A 17,600-nucleotide genomic window follows, 5' to 3' on the forward strand; every position below is an offset into this window, starting at 1 on the left:
ATTTAACAAGACTGTTAAAAAAAACTAAAATGCCCCTTCCCCACATACCCCTCCCATGCTGCCCCCTCATTTGTGCCCACCTAAGACTCTATATGTATGTAATGATGTGTTTTACATGCCGTCTAATCTTTGATGCCCTAGGTAGTACCAGCCCTGGGTGTTACTAGTGCGACAGTAATCTATTAGCTGATACATCTTATCAGGTCAGGTCCTGTTTACTCTATTGCAGCGTTTTATTTTGCTGACATCTCACCCTGACTATCGTGTACAGCTCACAAGGCCCTATCCTTAAATAGATATTAATAAAGTTGATGAAATAGGTGGGCTACAGGCAGCTACAGAAATGTAGGAACAGCTGGCTTTACATAAGTATGGAGCAGTGATGGCTAACCTTGACACTCCAGCTGTTGTTGAACTACACATCCCAGCATGCCCTGCATCAGTTTTAGCATGGCCAAATAGCAAAACTGATGCAGGGCATGCTGGGATGTGTAGTTCAACAACAGCTGGAGTGTCAAGGTTAGCCATCACTGGTATAGAGGGAGCACCGTACTGCCATCAACTGAGTGATGCTCCCTCTTCTTAACCACTACATGCACAGAGACAACGTTCACCTGCATTCCTAGCTGTATACACAGTTATCAGTATATCACATACATTTCTATGTTACATTACAGACTGCAGCACAGATGCATTCTGGGCAGAGCGGCAAGGATGACATCATTTGTAACATGAATGTTCATTCAGTCTTCACAAATGTTTTCAATTACAGCTAAATAATAAATCTCCATGATTTTAATGTACTACTACAAAACAACAAGTTGCCTTATGTATAATGGTTACTAGTAACACTCAGAAATAAATAAGTATAGAAGAGACACACTGTAGCTGCAGGACTAGATGATGGACCAGGGGCTTGGTGGTAAGTGTATAAATAGCACAGCATCTTCAGAAAGAATTTTCACAGTAAGATGCTACTTCTTTGATCCATGCCTTTGATAGTAGACTTGACTATGAGAGAAAACTTTTTACCCAGTAGGATAAATATTCAGGAATTTACAGCAAATGGAAAGGAGAAAATAAAATGATCTAGTTGGCAAATGACGACTTCATGCACATAATGCAACCTAATAAACAGCCACAGTAAGCATCAATACACACTGCAATCACAGCAAACCTACGAGAATGAATCACCTCACATAAAGAAAAGAATTACCTCTGTCTTTGTACAACAAACGAAAAGATCACACATTAACAATGAGTCCTAATGCACGTACGTACGAACAAAGGGACTGATCATGAGTCGGATGCACCGTGTCCATGACCGCATCTATTGACAGATGCGGGCCAGCGACTTAATGCAAATGAGAGGCCAGCTGTCAGCATCCGTATACACTGGGATACTGCAGGTGCATCTTAGCATGACCTTCTCTGCTATCGACTCTGTGTCTCTGTATGCAGCCACTATCTACATCATGACCACAACACTCCCATAACATGCTGATAAGGTGGGATATTTCCGTGCGTCCACTAAGCCACTTCCCAGTCATTGCCCAGTAATGCCCAATACATTTTCAAAACATTTCTGACACCGCACATTCTCCCTGCGCCGCAACTGCAACCCCGACTGTGTGTGCACGCTATCTGGACTCATGTGCAGAAGAAAGCAACTGTGCCCGACATCGCTGATGCGTCCTACTCAGAATACAATCCTTTCAAGTAAGCAAGGAGTAAAGGATGGGGCAGTCTACAATAATAGATCTTTGCTGTGCTGTCTCTTGTTTGCATTGGTTGTTATAATACTCAAAGCCCATTGATCTCAATCAACATCTGACCAGGATCTATGAAATGCTGATTCTCTATCTACAGACACTCTGACCAACACTATTTCATTACCATTAAGACACGGCACAGGTGCTGTTTGCAAGCCCTTATCGAAAATAACATATTCAGTACGAATCGAAAGTATGGAAAATAACATGGGCAGTACGGATTGTGTAATGGTTAGCATTACTGCCTCACAGCACTGAGGTCATAGGTTCGATTCCCACCATGGGCCTAACTGTGTAGAGTTTGTATATTCTCCCCGTACTTGCGTGGGCTTCCTCCGGGTACTCCGGTTTCCTCCCACAATCCAAAAATATACGGGTAGTTTAATTGGCTCCCAACAAAATTTACCCCTAGTGTGAATGTGTCTGTGTGTACATGTGATAGGGAATATAGATTGTAAGCTCCACTGGGGCAGGGACTGATGTGAATGGGCAAATACTCTCTGTAAAGCGCTGCGGAATAAGTGTGCGCTATAGAAATAACTGGTAATAAATAAATAATAATAATAATATTCATGTATAAAAATCATGTACTAAATGGGCAGAAGAAATGCTGCTGCCAAACTGAAGCTTGTGAAAGATTCAGATGTGTTTTGCTTGCATAAAAGACAAACAGAAATACATTATTAGTTTTATTTTTCTTACACTTCACTCTCTGAGGTGAAGAATTAGATCTGTTTTAAGTTTAATGTTCAGCTCTGGGTCCCATAGCAGTTGCACTCCCTGCACCTATGGTAGCTACAGTACGCCTTTGTCTCTATGGCTGTGCAAGAAAAGAATCAGTAATACAATGATGATAATGATGACAATGATGATAATAGTAATAATAATAATAATAATAATAATAATATAATAATGTGATTTATACAATAACTTGGCCACAACATGGATATAAAGGAGCGTAATAAAGGTAAACATACAGTACAATTATTTATGTGCCTCCCTCTCTAATGACCTATTAAAGAGGTCGCTGGAAGGACCGAGGGAGAAGTCTGTACTGCTAATCAAACCCAAGTTGCCATATAAAAATGTAACATGATCTATGTTTCTATCTTATGCTACTTAGCTGCTGCAATCAGTCTGTTAAATGTGTCTACAGAGTAAGAGTACATTTGTTTCCTTGTCAAATTACTTATACCCCTTTTCCACTGTAGCACGGGTCGTAGCCGTGTCGCCTGACACGGCTGCGACCTGTGCTACAGCCCCCCTTTCCCACAGCGCTCACCAACCCAGCATATTGCCGGGTTGGTGACACTGCATATTGCCGGGTTGGCGACACGGCTCCCGTTCACACTACACAGTTTACCAGGTTGAACACGTGTTCAACACGGCAAGCTACCCGGGTAGGATTCCCGGATCACTTGATCCGAGAATTTGCAGGGGGACCCTTTTCCACTAGGGAAAAACACGGGTAAATGCGCGCCCCCGCGCATTTACCCATGTTTTAAAAGCTAGTGGAAAAGGGGTATTAATTCTTTACAGTTTAAGCCAGTGCTTTTATACTGCACAGGGAGAGAGATGAGAGTTGTTGGAATGGGGGCAATGGTGTATGTTGTATGTCTGTTGATCAGGAGAGACATATTGGATATTCAATTGGTTCTGATATTTTTTTGCCTGTGAAGTCCGCTCTACACATACATTTTTATTTTACTTCTGCCTGAGGCATGTGAAACAAAATCCCTGATAATTGCTGGGACAATTGAATATCCCTGGTGAGAAGTGTTGGTGAAGCGAGTGAGGAAGATGGTGTTAATGGATTAGAAGAGAGTTGGTGTTGGTGGAGGAAGAGAGATGGTGTTCATGGATTGGTGGGATAGAGATGGTGGAGTTAAATTGGTAAAGAGGTGATGTTATGGCGGAAGAGAGATGGTGCTGGTGGATTAGGAAATAGGAAATAGGATGGTTTTGGTGGATTGGAAGATGATGTAGATGGTTTGGGAAAGAAACTGTGTAGGTGGATTGGGAAACAGATTGTGTAGCTGGATTGGGAGACAGAGTGTGTTGGTGGAGTGGGAAAGAGATGGTTTTGGCAAAGGAAGGTATACAGGGGACCATTAATCAACAAGTTTTAGGTATTTAAAACTTGTTGCATATTATAAACGGTGCTCCAACCAATCCGCTCCTAACTGTCATGTGAAAAATTGACAATTGGGCACTGACTGACTGGAACACCATTTATCATATGCAATGAGTTTTAATTAGCTAAAATTTGTTGATAAATGGGGCCCACTGTGTTTGTCAATTGAGAGAAAGATGGCATTGTTAGCTCAGTAAAGAGAGATGATATTTGTGGCTTTAGGGAAAGGTAGAATTGGTGGATTGGGAGAAAGATGGTGTTGATGGATTGGGAGAGAGATAATGGTGGATTGGGAGAGAGATATGTTTGTGGATTTGGGGAGAGCTGGTATCTATACAGGAAGGTAGATGGTGTTGTATACTGGGGCACAGATGGGGTCGGCAAAGAAAGGGAGATTGTGCTGTTGGATTGGGATAGAGATGGTGTTTGTGGATTGTAAGAGATGATGTTAGTGGATCTGGAGAGAGAAATGGTGTTTGCAAATTAGTAGAGAGATTGTGTTGATGGATTGGAAGAGAGATGGTGTTGATGGATTGGGAGAGAGATGGTGTTGATGGATTGGAAGAGAGATGGTGTTAATGGATTGAGAGAGAAACATCAGTGGTGGAAAAAGGTAGATGGTGGATTTAGACAGAAATTGCTTTCATAGCTTGGAAGAGAAACAGCACTAGGGGTTGGGGGAGAGAAGGTGTTGATGGATTGGAAAGGGCAGATTAATGTAACACCATACTGATTTTATCTGTGAAATCTATCAAAACAGGCAATGTTACAAAATGTTTTACATTTCTAAATCAATGTTATGTGACCATTTAATAAACACTACTTCTTGGAGGCTGCACCTAAACTGAGAAGTGCCAAGGGTCTACAGTAAACATAGAAACTCATCCATTTTCTTACCTGTCTGTATCCTACCATAATAATTCGGACCAGCACTATATTGATGTGGACACCCAAAGACTCATCATGGTAAATTTCATCTACCTGAAAAAAAATATATATTTTTTTTTTATAGTTAGCAGAAATATATTTTAAAAAATTACAAATCAGATGACCAACTGAACTTCTCCAAAATATAAAATAAATCTAACTTCATAGAAACATTACTAGAGCATATACACACAATTAACCACAAATGTAGAAATCCAAACACAATAACATAAATAAGGAAAAAGAATCAGGGAAAAATAATAAAAAAAAGAGTTGTATATTTTAGACCCAAGAAGACTTTTGAAACAAATGGAAGTTCCTCATATACATACTTAACAATTTGTATTGTGGGCACCCCTGCAAGTACCCCAAGGCACCCTGGGGTCCTTGGCATATAGTTTGAGAAGCACTGGTATAAGATATTGTGGTAAGGAAGGAGCAATGGTACAGTATGTAAAAAGGAAGTTTTCACTTTAAGGTGACCTACACCTTGATTTATCCCAATTCAGTAACAAAAAGAGAATATGAGACAGCAAAGTTATATAAAGAAATAGGTATCGACTACATTTCGAATACGTTTTTACTAAGACATGGGCCCTTTTAGTTTGCAATGAGCTGTGCCTCTACGGAGTGTTAAAGAAGAAAGGACAGCTAGCAATATGGAATCCCCTTCCTTCCAGATTGGGGTATCACATATCCTAGTGATTTTTGCCTTTTCATTCCTAGAACATAGTTCCAATTGTGCTCGTGGTGGATGAGAGATGAAGCTGCCTCGAAAGATGTTAACGCCAAATAAAGAAACACATATCAGAGGACAGACTGTCTGAAGTCTCCATGGATACATAAATATACAAACCTACAGCCCTTCCCCTTTTATAAACCTTGTTTTAACAGACTGCAAACCTTTCTGAGGCCTAACTGGAAAGTTAATAGAAAAGTGTCAGAAGATTCTGGTGGAATACAGAATACAGTCAAATGGACCATTTTTCATTATGTCCACTTCACAGAGGAAACCTGATACAAAATAGTTAAAATAGGTGAAAATAGGGGACAGGGGGAGTTTGCGCTCATCACAGGGCATTAAAAAGTTCTTAAAAATACTGATTTCCTCATTACTAGGTCTTTACTAAGCTGTTCATATTGAATAGGTTTATTTAACTCAAGTTTGTGTTATTTATATCATTATCCTTTTTCCTTTGCCATAAGGGGTCCGCACCGAATAAACAGGAACAGTATGTACGCACATACACATCAAGTGAGTTACAGTACAGTACAGTACGTAACATTGCAGACCAAAGGCTAGGTTTATAAACATTGCTGCATCAGCAGTCATAAGACCTAAATCAGCAGCGGGACAGCCGAACGCAAAGCTTTGGTGCCACTGTTGGCAGGTGATGATATAAGTGAGGTAAGAAAAAGTACAAGAGGACCAGGGGAAATTTGCAGAAAAATTACTTCACAGTAAGGGTAGTGGACAAGTGGAATAGCCTCCCATCAGAGGTGGTAGAGGCTAAGGCAGTAGAGCAATTTAAACATGCATGGGATAGAGATAAGGATATTCTTACAAAGAAATAAGGATCAAATAAGGTTAGAGATAAAAATAATGTAAAAAAAAAAAAAGGGGGCAGACTAGATGGGCCAAGTGGTTCTTATCTGCCGACAAATTCTATGTTTCTATGACCCTGCTTGTGAGATCTTACAATATATATATATTAGTATAAAGATAGAAGTAAATGATCATTTTATTGCATAAAAAAACAAAAAACAGGGGTGTGGCCTGGCTAGCAGAGGGAGAAGAAGCAACTCTGTGCTGCTCCAGTGGGCACTATCTAACATTTAATCCCACGGATTCTTATCCCTTCCCTGAGAACCCAGGAGCCCCTCTATTACTCCTTTATACCCCACTGCAACCACTGAGGGGGACCCGCGGAATCGGGGAGCGCTTTTTAGCCCTCCTGCGGGTTGCGGCCTTCCCCTTGGTGTGGAGCCAGGACCTCAATTTTGAGCCGGGGCCGGACGGGACATCCAGACCCACACGCACGCACCTGTCTTCCCGAGACCCCCCTGGACCCTTGACGGAATCCGGACAGCAACCCTGTCTGCTCCCACAGCACTCCACCTGACGACCCGGGTCCTCGAGCTGCGGGACACGGAGCGGGTGAAGCGGCCTGCCGAGACGAGGACGGGGCGGCGGCCATCTTGCCTCTGATCACGGAGCTCGGGAGGAGACGGGAGCCCGGCCGGGTAAGCAAATACCACCCTCCTCTCCACCGCTATTCTCCTTGCCGCTGGGAGGACCGGGTCCCGCCGCTGCTAGGCGGCTCACCATCACCGCCACCGCCGATCAGGGATCTTGGCACCAGCCGCCGTCTGCCGCCCGCCTCCGGCCTGATGAGAGGTGAGAACGGAGGAAGCACTCCTACCGCCTGACCTCCACCGGGTTGCTGGGACACACACCATCTTCCCCACTATAACTAGGCCGTCCTTGCTTAAGGGCCCTGCACCCGGCGCGGTGCCAGCGAGACGGCCCGTTACGCCTTACGTCCAGCTGAGACCGGCCCGGTGACACTCACTCGCTCTGGGTCCCCTGATATCACTTCCAAGGCCTGCTAACTTCTCCTCCTCACCTAGGACCACGGGGTACACGCTGGGCATCTAAGCTGCGTTCAGCTGGGCCCCCGCATATGCTGGTCCATCTGCTCCCTCCTCTACGTTGGCAGTGCACCTCCACATATCAGCCCTCCATGATACTGGTGGCCGGGGGAATGGCTTGCTGAGTGCCTGGGGGTGCGACCCTGGGGGTCTTACTATGTTTATTCTCTATACTCATTTCATGATGAATCACTAACTACTTACATTATGGCTCTGCTCTGACCTATGACCTTCTCTATCTTCGGGACTGTTGCACACCATGCCTAAATCTAAATCCAAGTCTAAGAAAGCCACAGCAGCATCGGCGGAAATATCGTCTTTTATCTCCAAAATGAAGTCTAGTACAGCCAAACTACCTGCCGCCCCACCTCCTGACTTGGTTTCGGAATCGGAGGAAGACTCGTCTGTCCCAGACCCCTCCATGAAAGATTGCTTTTCCTCAATTTTAACGGAAATGAAGTCGCTAAAACAGGCCTTCCATTCCGAGATCCACAAAGCCATCTCCGGTCTCAAGGCGGAGATATCTGATCTCGGGGCCCGCACTAATGATGTTGAACAGAAAATTGATGAAGTCATCACTTTCCAGCAGGAGCTAGAACATTCTGTTCAAGTCATGCAAGAGGATATCTACTTACTCCAGGACCAACAGGAGGACGCTGATAATCGCGCACGACGTAATAACCTGCGCATTAAATTCATCCCGGAATCGGTGGAACCAACACAACTGGAGGATTTCCTTCTCCGGTTCTTTCAACACCTCCTGCCGGACGTCCCACGTGAACAGTTCCTCCTGGATAGGGCTCACCGTTCCCTTCGCCAAAAACCCTCAACCTCGTCCCCTCCTCGCGACGTAGTTTTACGCTGCCATTATTTCAAAACTAAAGATAAAATCCTAACAGCTGCCCGGAACAAGGACGTCTGTCTGTTCGAATCTCACAAGCTCTTGGTGTTCCAGGACTTATCCCCTACTACTCTTAAGAGGCGCTTCGACCTGAAGGAATACACCCAAATCCTCAGGGATAATCACATCCGTTACAGATGGGGTTTTCCCTTCGCCCTAATTGTACAGCTTGATGGAAAGAGAATGCTAGCACGGTCCAAGGAAGAGGCACACAGGCTTCTGTTAAGACTGAACTTACCCCCTCCGGAGCCCAATAAATCATCCTCCCCGCGAGATGCACCAGATCTCCGACATTCACCGAACTCTCCCCTCCCACAACGAGCACCTCGACGCCTTTGGTCGACAGTCCCGGAGAAAATCTCTACAAATCAGGACCCTCCATGAAAGCTCCTTTACAGATGCTCTGACGGGTTATTATATGATCATTGATACTGTTATGCTATCTGATTTGGAGGTTTAATAGTTCCTCCCTGAGCTGAGCTTATATAATGTAGCGTATGTTTATTCTGTTTATTGGTTCTTAACGGTGGTTCATTATGGTTAGATGTTATTCCGACCCCCTCGGCCGCCCTCCCCAGATTTAGTTGGTGGGCCCCCCGGTGGTCGGAGCTGCGTCCCCCCGCCGAGCCACTATAGTCAAGTTTGAGCATAGGGGAGTTGGTATCTCCCCTAGACTCCCCATACGGGCGCTCAAACATACGGACCCGTACGTCGTGTACAATGGGTCGTTGGCTCGGTCAAATTTACATGTTTATTTTACAGTTCTCTAGATGTTTCTTTTTTTCTCTCCTGCCTCTCTCCCCTCTTTCTTCACCTCCTACTCTTCCTCTCCCCCTTGTCCCCCTTGTCTCCCCGGGAGATCATCCTTGGGCCATCAGGTTTAATTATGATAAGCTCATACTGGTAACAACATGTCTATTAATGTAATATCCTATAATGTAAAGGGTCTCAATAGTCCCCAAAAGAGGACCAAATTGTTTCTTTTTCTGAAGCAGGTGAGGGGAGATCTGGTATTTCTTCAGGAGACGCATTTTAGAGGTGTCTCCCATCCTGAACTGCGCTCTAGACACCATCCTGTCGCCATCCACGCCTGCGACCACACCCAAAAGAAAAGAGGGGTCGCCATTCTGATCCCCACTCATTTACATTTGGAAACAGACCGAATCATTAAAGACAAACGCGGTAGGTTCCTTATTATAGTAGGCAAACTCAATAACGCTCCCATTACTATGGTCAATATTTACGCTCCCAACGTTAATCAGGCCTCGTTCTTTGCTTCCTTAGACTCTAAAATTGCCCAATGTAGGAAAGGTGACCTCTTAATGGCAGGAGATTTTAACACTATACTACACCATAATCTTGATCGTTCCCACCCCCTCCCACCATCCCAGTCACACTTAAGCGCCCGTAATTCCAGAGCCTTGCACTCGCTACTTAAGAATCATCTACTGTTTGACTCCTGGAGGGTTGCCGACCCCTTAGTTAAAGATTATACGTTTTTTTCCCCTGTCCACAATTTATATACTAGAATCGACATGATAATGGTCGGAAGAGACCTCACCTCTAAAATCCAGAATTGCTGTATTTATCCAATAACGTGGTCCGACCACGCCCCTATATCTGTGACTCTGTCTGGGTTAGCTTGTACTCCCTCCCCCCCCTCTTGGTCCCTTAACGATGCCCTCCTTCAACAGCCTGAAGTGCTACAACAAACCACTCAGGCATTGACTGATTATTTCACCGAAAACCAAACACCCGGCATATCTGACATGACTCTGTGGGAGGCACATAAAGCGGTCCTCCGGGGCCACTTCATCCAGACCGCGGCCAGACTCCACAAACAGCGTTCCCAAAAAATTTTAGAGCTATCCAATCAACTCCATCAGTTGGAGGAAGCCCATAAGACCTCTCTAAACTCTGCTGATTTAGAAAAAGTACTTAAAGTCAGAGGCGAACTCAATATGCTTTTATCGCACAAAACTGAACAGTGCCTTAGACGTCTTAACCAGATATATTATGAAAAAGGAGATAAAGCAGATAAACTTCTAGCCAGAAAGCTGAGGGCTCAGATTTCTTCCAAAAATATTTTATCCATTCGCACCAAACAAGGAGCTCTGACTCATGATCCTGATCGCATTTTAGATGAATTCGAAGGGTTCTATAAATCACTGTATAATTCGGAAGTGACCCCCTCCTCGTCACAGAGATTTGATGAGGGGATCAATTCCCTCCTAGATAAATGTAATCTACCATCCTTGAGTAACTCGACAATTTCCCAGTTAAGCTCAGAGATTACTGTCGAGGAGTTAGAGAATGCTCTTAAAACTCAGAAACCAGGTAAGGCCCCTGGACCTGATGGGATCTCAATTATGTACTATAAGAAATTTAAGGGAACTTTATTGCCCCACCTTTGTAGACTTTTCAATGGTTTTCTAAACGGTAACCCCCTCTCTCCCCGTGCATTGGAAGCACGAATAGTTTTGATCCATAAGCCTGGGAAAGACCCTAACTCCTGTGCTAGCTACCGCCCCATTTCTTTATTAAATAACGATATTAAACTATTTGCTAAAATTCTAGCCCTAAGATTAAACCCAATTCTGCCGCACTTAATACACGCTGACCAGGTGGGCTTCATCCCAGGCCGACAAGCTAGAGACAATACACGGAGAACCATTAATCTGGTCCATCTTATTAACAAAACCAGACTGCCCTCTATCCTTCTCTCGCTTGACGCAGAGAAGGCTTTTGATAAAATACTGTGGCCTTTCATGTTCGCCACCCTACGCAGGTTCGGCCTGGGAGGAAGCCTACTTCAGGGTATTCAAGCACTCTACTCCAACCCCTCTGCTAGAGTCCGGGTTAATGGCAAAGACTCTCACCTCTTTCACATCAGCAACGGTACACGCCAGGGATGCCCCCTGTCACCTCTAATTTTTGCTATGACGATCGAACCTCTGGCGTGTTTGGTTAGGTCCGACCCCGACATCAGAGGAATCTCTGTTGGTGGGGAGGAATTCAAATTGTCACTATTCGCTGACGACGTTCTTTTAACCCTCTCCTCCCCTAATATCTCTATCCCTAATTTATTTAAAACCCTATCATTATATTCTCACTATTCGGGATATCGCATCAATTACTCTAAATCGGAAGCCCTCCCCCTGCACCTTGACGGGAGTACCAGATCTCTCCTAGCTGCTAACTTTAATTTCTCCTGGCGCACCAAGAAAATTAAGTATCTAGGTGTGTATATCACTAATTCCTACGACTCTCTATACTCGGAGAACTTCCCAGCTCTTTTTAAGTGTATAGAGTCAGACCTTCGAGCTTGGGATAAACAGATCATAGCCTGGTTCGGACGAATAGTCTCAGTAAAGATGAACATCCTCCCCAGGATTCTGTATCTGATGCAAACAATTCCCGTAAATATCCCCGCGGAGGCCTTGGGTCGAATGCAGAAACTCTTCGTAAAATTTATATGGTCTAATAAGCCCCCTAGAATCAGGACCTCCACCCTAGTACGCGACCCATTAACGGGAGGTAGGGGTTTGCCGGATATCCGTAAATACTATCATGCAACCCACCTGAGTCAGGCTTTAGCATGGTTCTCCCCAACCCCCCACCTACCCTGGATCCGAATTGAACTCTCTGCGGCCGGGGTCTCCACTTTGGTCTCCCTCCTTACGCCAACTAAGCCACTACGGTCTATGCATACTTGTATTCCTTCAACAAAACTCACCTGCTCCCTGTGGCTTTTCTGCATTCAACATTACGGCCTGTCCACCTTCCCTTCACCCATCACGTCCATTTGGGATAACCGGGACTTCCCCCCAGGCTCCACATTGCGGTCCCACTCGTGGCTCCGTTTGGACCCGCGCCCATGTCTGGTGTTTGATTTTATAGATGGGTCCTCATGGCGTTCCCTTCAATCGCTAAGTGACAGATATAATATTTCCCAACCTGTAGTATATGAATACTTACAACTCCGCTCCTTTTTAAGCTCCCTTCCCAAATCCCAAGTTATCCGCCAGCCTACCCCCTTGGAGCGTCTTTGCATTTACTCCCCCATGCGGCAGGGTATTATCTCCATACTCTACGGTTTGTTACGCTCCCTGAAGGCAGTAAATCTACTCCCCCATGAAAGTAAGTGGGAACAGGACCTAGGCCCACCCCCCGACGAAGACTCCTGGGAAACCATTAGACAAAAAGTAGCCCAGTCTTCAATTTCCTCCTTGGTAAAGGAAAATTCTTATAAGGTATACACGAGATGGTATCGGGTCCCTGCGACCTTGCATAGGATTTTTCCAGGGTCCTCCCCACTATGTTGGCGTGGATGCGGCCAAACCGGAGATTTCAAACACATATGGTGGTCTTGCCCAAAAATACACATGTTCTGGACTCAGGTGGAAGCTCTTATTAGTTCTATCTTCTGTTCACGAATAACCCTGGGCCCATGGTCGGCCCTGCTGGGCCTTCCCTTACCCAATTTGGATAGCCATGCAAACAGCCTAGTACTTCAAATCTTACATGCAGCTCGCTGTGTTATAGCCAAGAATTGGAAAAAAACCAATACCCCCCCTAGGAGCATGCTTATAGCTAAAATTTGGCATATCTCCACGATGGAGAAAATCACAGCATCCTTACATGACAGATCGGACAAATTTAGGAGGATATGGGAACCATGGTTCACCTTTACTACACCCTCCACCTCAGTGGTGTGATGTGATGTAATGTGATGCGGTATGTTGTATTAACCTATACCAAAAAGGTCATAATAGATATAAGAGATGCTATGCCGTCCTCGGTGGGACAGCTGACATGGTTTGGACCAGGGAGGTATTGCCCTTCCAGGCACATCCCCACCCTGCTAGCTCCTCTGACGATCCACCACTCTCCCATTCCCTTGCCCTTTCCCTCTCTTTCTCCCACTCTATCTTTCCCCTCCTCAGATTCTTCTTTCTTTCTTTTTACTACTTTTCCTCTTTAGGATTATCATTGTTTAATCACAGAAAAATTGTAGTCGATATATACATCTGTCATTATTGACGTACTCCCTTGTTCTTGTTATATTGGGTTACCCCTTCACGGGATAACATGTATGTGATTCAATATTCATTCGGAGTTGTCATCTCCTGTCTGTATTGTAACAGTTTACTCGACTTAATAAAAATATTAAATAAAAAAAAAAAACACATGTTATTATTTTCCAAACCCGCACACACACGTAGCAAGCAGAATCGTGTTCTGTATCCAGTCCACCCCCACAGGGCTCTGCTGACAACCACTGAAAATAATGTTGGCTGTAACATTGCACTACTGTTTGGCTACAGTATATGGTGCCTTTTCCCTCTACTACGTAATCACTTTCATTTGGCCCATGATGCAAAAGCAGAGATTACCATTTTACCAATTGGGAAAAGGAATCCTGTGATGGAGCAGAGGGTGCTTTATGTTAATGAAGGGTGCAGGCTGTATGAAGCCCTAGCAGGCACATTAGGAACCATGTTGTTTTTACTCTTTCAGTTACCTTTCCACTACATTTTATATTGAATATATTGAACTGTAACTTACGGTTGTGTGTCACCGTAATTTTAAGAATGCTAGTTCAAAATTATAGTACAATAATGTAAAAATACGTGTTATATGATTTATGAATGATGTATTTATTAGTATGTCGAGACAAAGCTATTCTGAACTGGAATAAATGTGATGCATAATGTAAAAGTCTCTATTGTATTTTGTTGAATTGCATTTATTAGTATTATTTTACCAGAGTACAAAACTGTCAGCTGGAGGATCTACTGGTGTTAGTTTGGGACTCATACATACAGTCTCATGGTAAATGTGCTTCAATGTTTGCAATCCAAACATATTAGTGAATGAACATGTGCACATACATTTTCTGACAAGCATTCTATTTGCATTGATCTTGAAGTTGCCTGTAGCAGTCAGAAGGGTTACATCGTCAGTGATGTGCATTAAGTGTAGGCAAGGGAAGCAGAGGCTCTCCTGTCATACTACCTGTCAGATTCCACAATTTTGACTCTAAAAATATTTAGAAGAATAATACAAGAAGACATTTATAACATATAAAGATCTAATTACTATTGTTCTGATCATTTTATAGGTAAAACTGACCAAAATTGCAGCACTCGCTGGAAATACAGTGAGAGAAAAGAGGTGAGGCATCGATGAGCTCAGCATCTCTCTCATGGTCAGACACTGTGTGGTGCGGAAGATGAGGCCATGCAGCAGCCAATAATACCACAGACAAAAAGAGCCATGGGAGGCATATGTCTCACAGTGTGTGTGTGTGTGTGTGTGTGTGTGGGAGGGGATGTATTCATGTGACCGGCGGTCAGGAGAAGGACGGTCACATAACCTCCCCCTACATCCCACTCTCTCACAGTCCCGACAGTCGGCATGCCGACCAACAGGGACTATTCCCACTCGTGGGTGTCCACGACACCCATAGAGTGAGAATAGAACCCGTGGCAACCGCAGGTAGCCACCAAGCCAGCAAGGTGCTTGCTGCACTCGCCCAATCCCTCCCACCCCCCACCCGCAATTCCGCTGCTGGGATTCCGGCGTCAGTATGCTGACCACCGGTCTCCTGCCCGCCGGTCAAGCATACCACACCCTGTGGGAGGGGGTGGGGGAAGGGGTGCCTTGAGCACTGATGGATACATCTGACAATCAGGCAACCAGTCCAGGAGATGCCCAGACACTGGAGCTCAGCAGCTGCAGCATCACTGTGGAAGGGACATCAAGCAGAAGGAATAAGCAGAGGTAACAAATGAAGGAGAGTCCGCTGTGGACAATGGGACACTGCAATAAATGGTGGCAAACTGCTCTAATCAAACTGGTAACAATCCTCAGGTGCTGCGGGAGGGGGTTACTCTAGACAAGAAAAACAAAAGGGATTTTTCCCACGCACTCTGCTGGCTGTTAGTAAGAAGAACTATATACTATGTAATAATAGAAAATGTAGAGCTCTTTGTTACATATGTTTTGCAAAAGATATGATAAGCCTCCAGGCCACTTCACGGCTGCTCTATTACTGGAGGTCCCTAACTAAGCATAAGTCCAGGGCTTGGACCCCACAAAGTCGGCTCAGGCCCGACCACCCTAGGGCAGCACACCATTGAATACTAAAGTGTTAATATGTGTTAAGAAAGAAGCAGAAGCTAAGGGTTAGAAAGTGCTACAGAAATAAGGGTGTTAATAAAATACTCAAAAGAGTAATATTAGTGAAAAAATAGGAGTGTTAAATAAGTGCTAAATAAATAATATGGCATGCTGCCCCAAGGTAGCATGCCATATTATTTATTTAGCACTTATTTAACACTCCTATTTTTTCACTAATATTACTCTTTTGAGTATTTTATTAACACCCTTATTTCTGTAGCACTTTCTAACCCATAGCTTCTGCTTCTTTCTTAACACATATTAACACTTTAGTATTCAATGGTGTGCTGCCCTAGGGTGGTCGGGCCTGAGCCGACTTTGTGGGGTCCAAGCCCTGGACTTATGCTTAGTTAGAGACCTCCAGTAAGAGAGCAGCCGTAAAGTGGCCTGGAGGCTTATCATATCTTTTGCAAAACATATGTAACAAAGAGCTCTACATTTTCTATTATTACATAGTATATAGTTCTTCTTACTAACAGCCAGCAGAGTGTGTGGGAAAAATCCCTTTTGTTTTTCTTGTCTAGAGTAACCCCCTCCCGCAGCACCTGAGGATTGTTACCAGTTTGATTAGAGCAGTTTGCCACCATTTATTGCAGTTCAGTGAGGCATAGATGGAGCCAGCATTAGGAGGGCATGCTGGGTCCTGTGGTGCCATTTGGAGGATACAGGGGTGCCTCCAGGTAAACTAGCTCTCAATCTGGATATGTTTTGTATGTGCCATTATCATGTGGCCGTACATTAAGCAATTGTATGACCCATAGTGATTATTATTATTATTATTATTATTATTATTATTATTATGCTGTGTGTGAGTTTGGGGAGTGGTACCCCTCAGGTCTGGTGTGACTGGGCTACCTTGGGGCAGCATGCCATATTATTTATTTAGCACTTATTTAACACTCCTATTTTTTCACTAATATTACTCTTTTGAGTATTTTATTAACACCCTTATTTCTGTAGCACTTTCTAACCCATAGCTTCTGCTTCTTTCTTAACACATATTAACACTTTAGTATTCAATGGTGTGCTGCCCTAGGGTGGTCGGGCCTGAGCCGACTTTGTGGGGTCCAAGCCCTGGACTTATGCTTAGTTAGGGACCTCCAGTAATAGAGCAGCCGTGAAGTGGCCTGGAGGCTTATCATATCTTTTGCAAAACATATGTAACAAAGAGCTCTACATTTTCTATTATTACATAGTATATAGTTCTTCTTACTAACAGCCAGCAGAGTGCGTGGAAAAAATCCCTTTTGTTTTTCTTGACAATGGGACACTGCCTGGGGCATATAAATCACTGTGCAACAGGATAGGGGGGTTCCCTGCAGACTCCAGTAGCTGCCACCTTGTGACTATGCAGGGACTGGCACCTTCTGTGTAAGGGGTGGAGATCTTCTGTGCTAGGGGGAGATCTGTGTGAGGGAGGATCTTCTGTGCTAGGGGAAGATCTGTGAAATCTGTTGTGCTGGGGGGGGGTTTTTGTGCTAGTGGGATCCGATTCTCTCTCACCAGGGAAATGGAAAAGAAGCCCAGGGGCTTCTATAGGGCAACGCCCCACCGCATCAAAGCCCCGGAATCTATGGCATTCCGGGACCTGAAGCACATGAGTTAAGTGGCAAAACTGCCGAAAACTGCATTTTCGGAGGTTTGGACGCACTTTCCACATTGATGCATCCCATCCAGTAGGTGTGTGTAAATCTGGTTCTGATTTAGCCAGTGCCTCCCCAGCCATTGACCTCACCGTAAGTCACTGTAAATCGTGGTACAATATAATGGGATTCTATGCAGTGGCGTAAGTTCGTCCCAGTCGCCCGGAGGCATGATAAATGTTGGTGCCCCCCTACATATACACATACACACACATACCATATGTAGCTATCCGGCACTAAGGGTGAACAGTAGCAGCGTGCTCAGGTACCTTTCCCAGTAGTAATATAGATACACATACAAAGTGGACGCACACCAAGTCAGTTATTACAATAAAACAGACACCAGCATACCATTATAGTACACCTACAGTGCTCCCTCACCCGCC

General features: G+C 44.4%; 1 protein-coding gene across 4 annotated transcripts in view; it reads right to left on the reverse strand.

Annotated features, from left to right (window-relative positions):
* ADAMTS14 (ADAM metallopeptidase with thrombospondin type 1 motif 14) overlaps window positions 1-17,600 on the reverse strand; it is a 363,846-nt gene that overhangs the window by 240,536 nt on the left and 105,710 nt on the right. For all 4 annotated transcript variants that reach the window (XM_063961436.1, XM_063961435.1, XM_063961437.1 and 1 more), the window contains exon 5: window positions 4,804-4,887. In XM_063961436.1, the coding sequence (XP_063817506.1) occupies window positions 4,804-4,887 (84 nt within the window). The remainder of the gene's footprint in view (window positions 1-4,803; window positions 4,888-17,600) is intronic.

The sequence above is a fragment of the Pseudophryne corroboree genome, chromosome 3 (genome assembly GCF_028390025.1).
Source record: "Pseudophryne corroboree isolate aPseCor3 chromosome 3, aPseCor3.hap2, whole genome shotgun sequence".
Lineage (NCBI taxonomy): Eukaryota > Metazoa > Chordata > Amphibia > Anura > Myobatrachidae > Pseudophryne > Pseudophryne corroboree.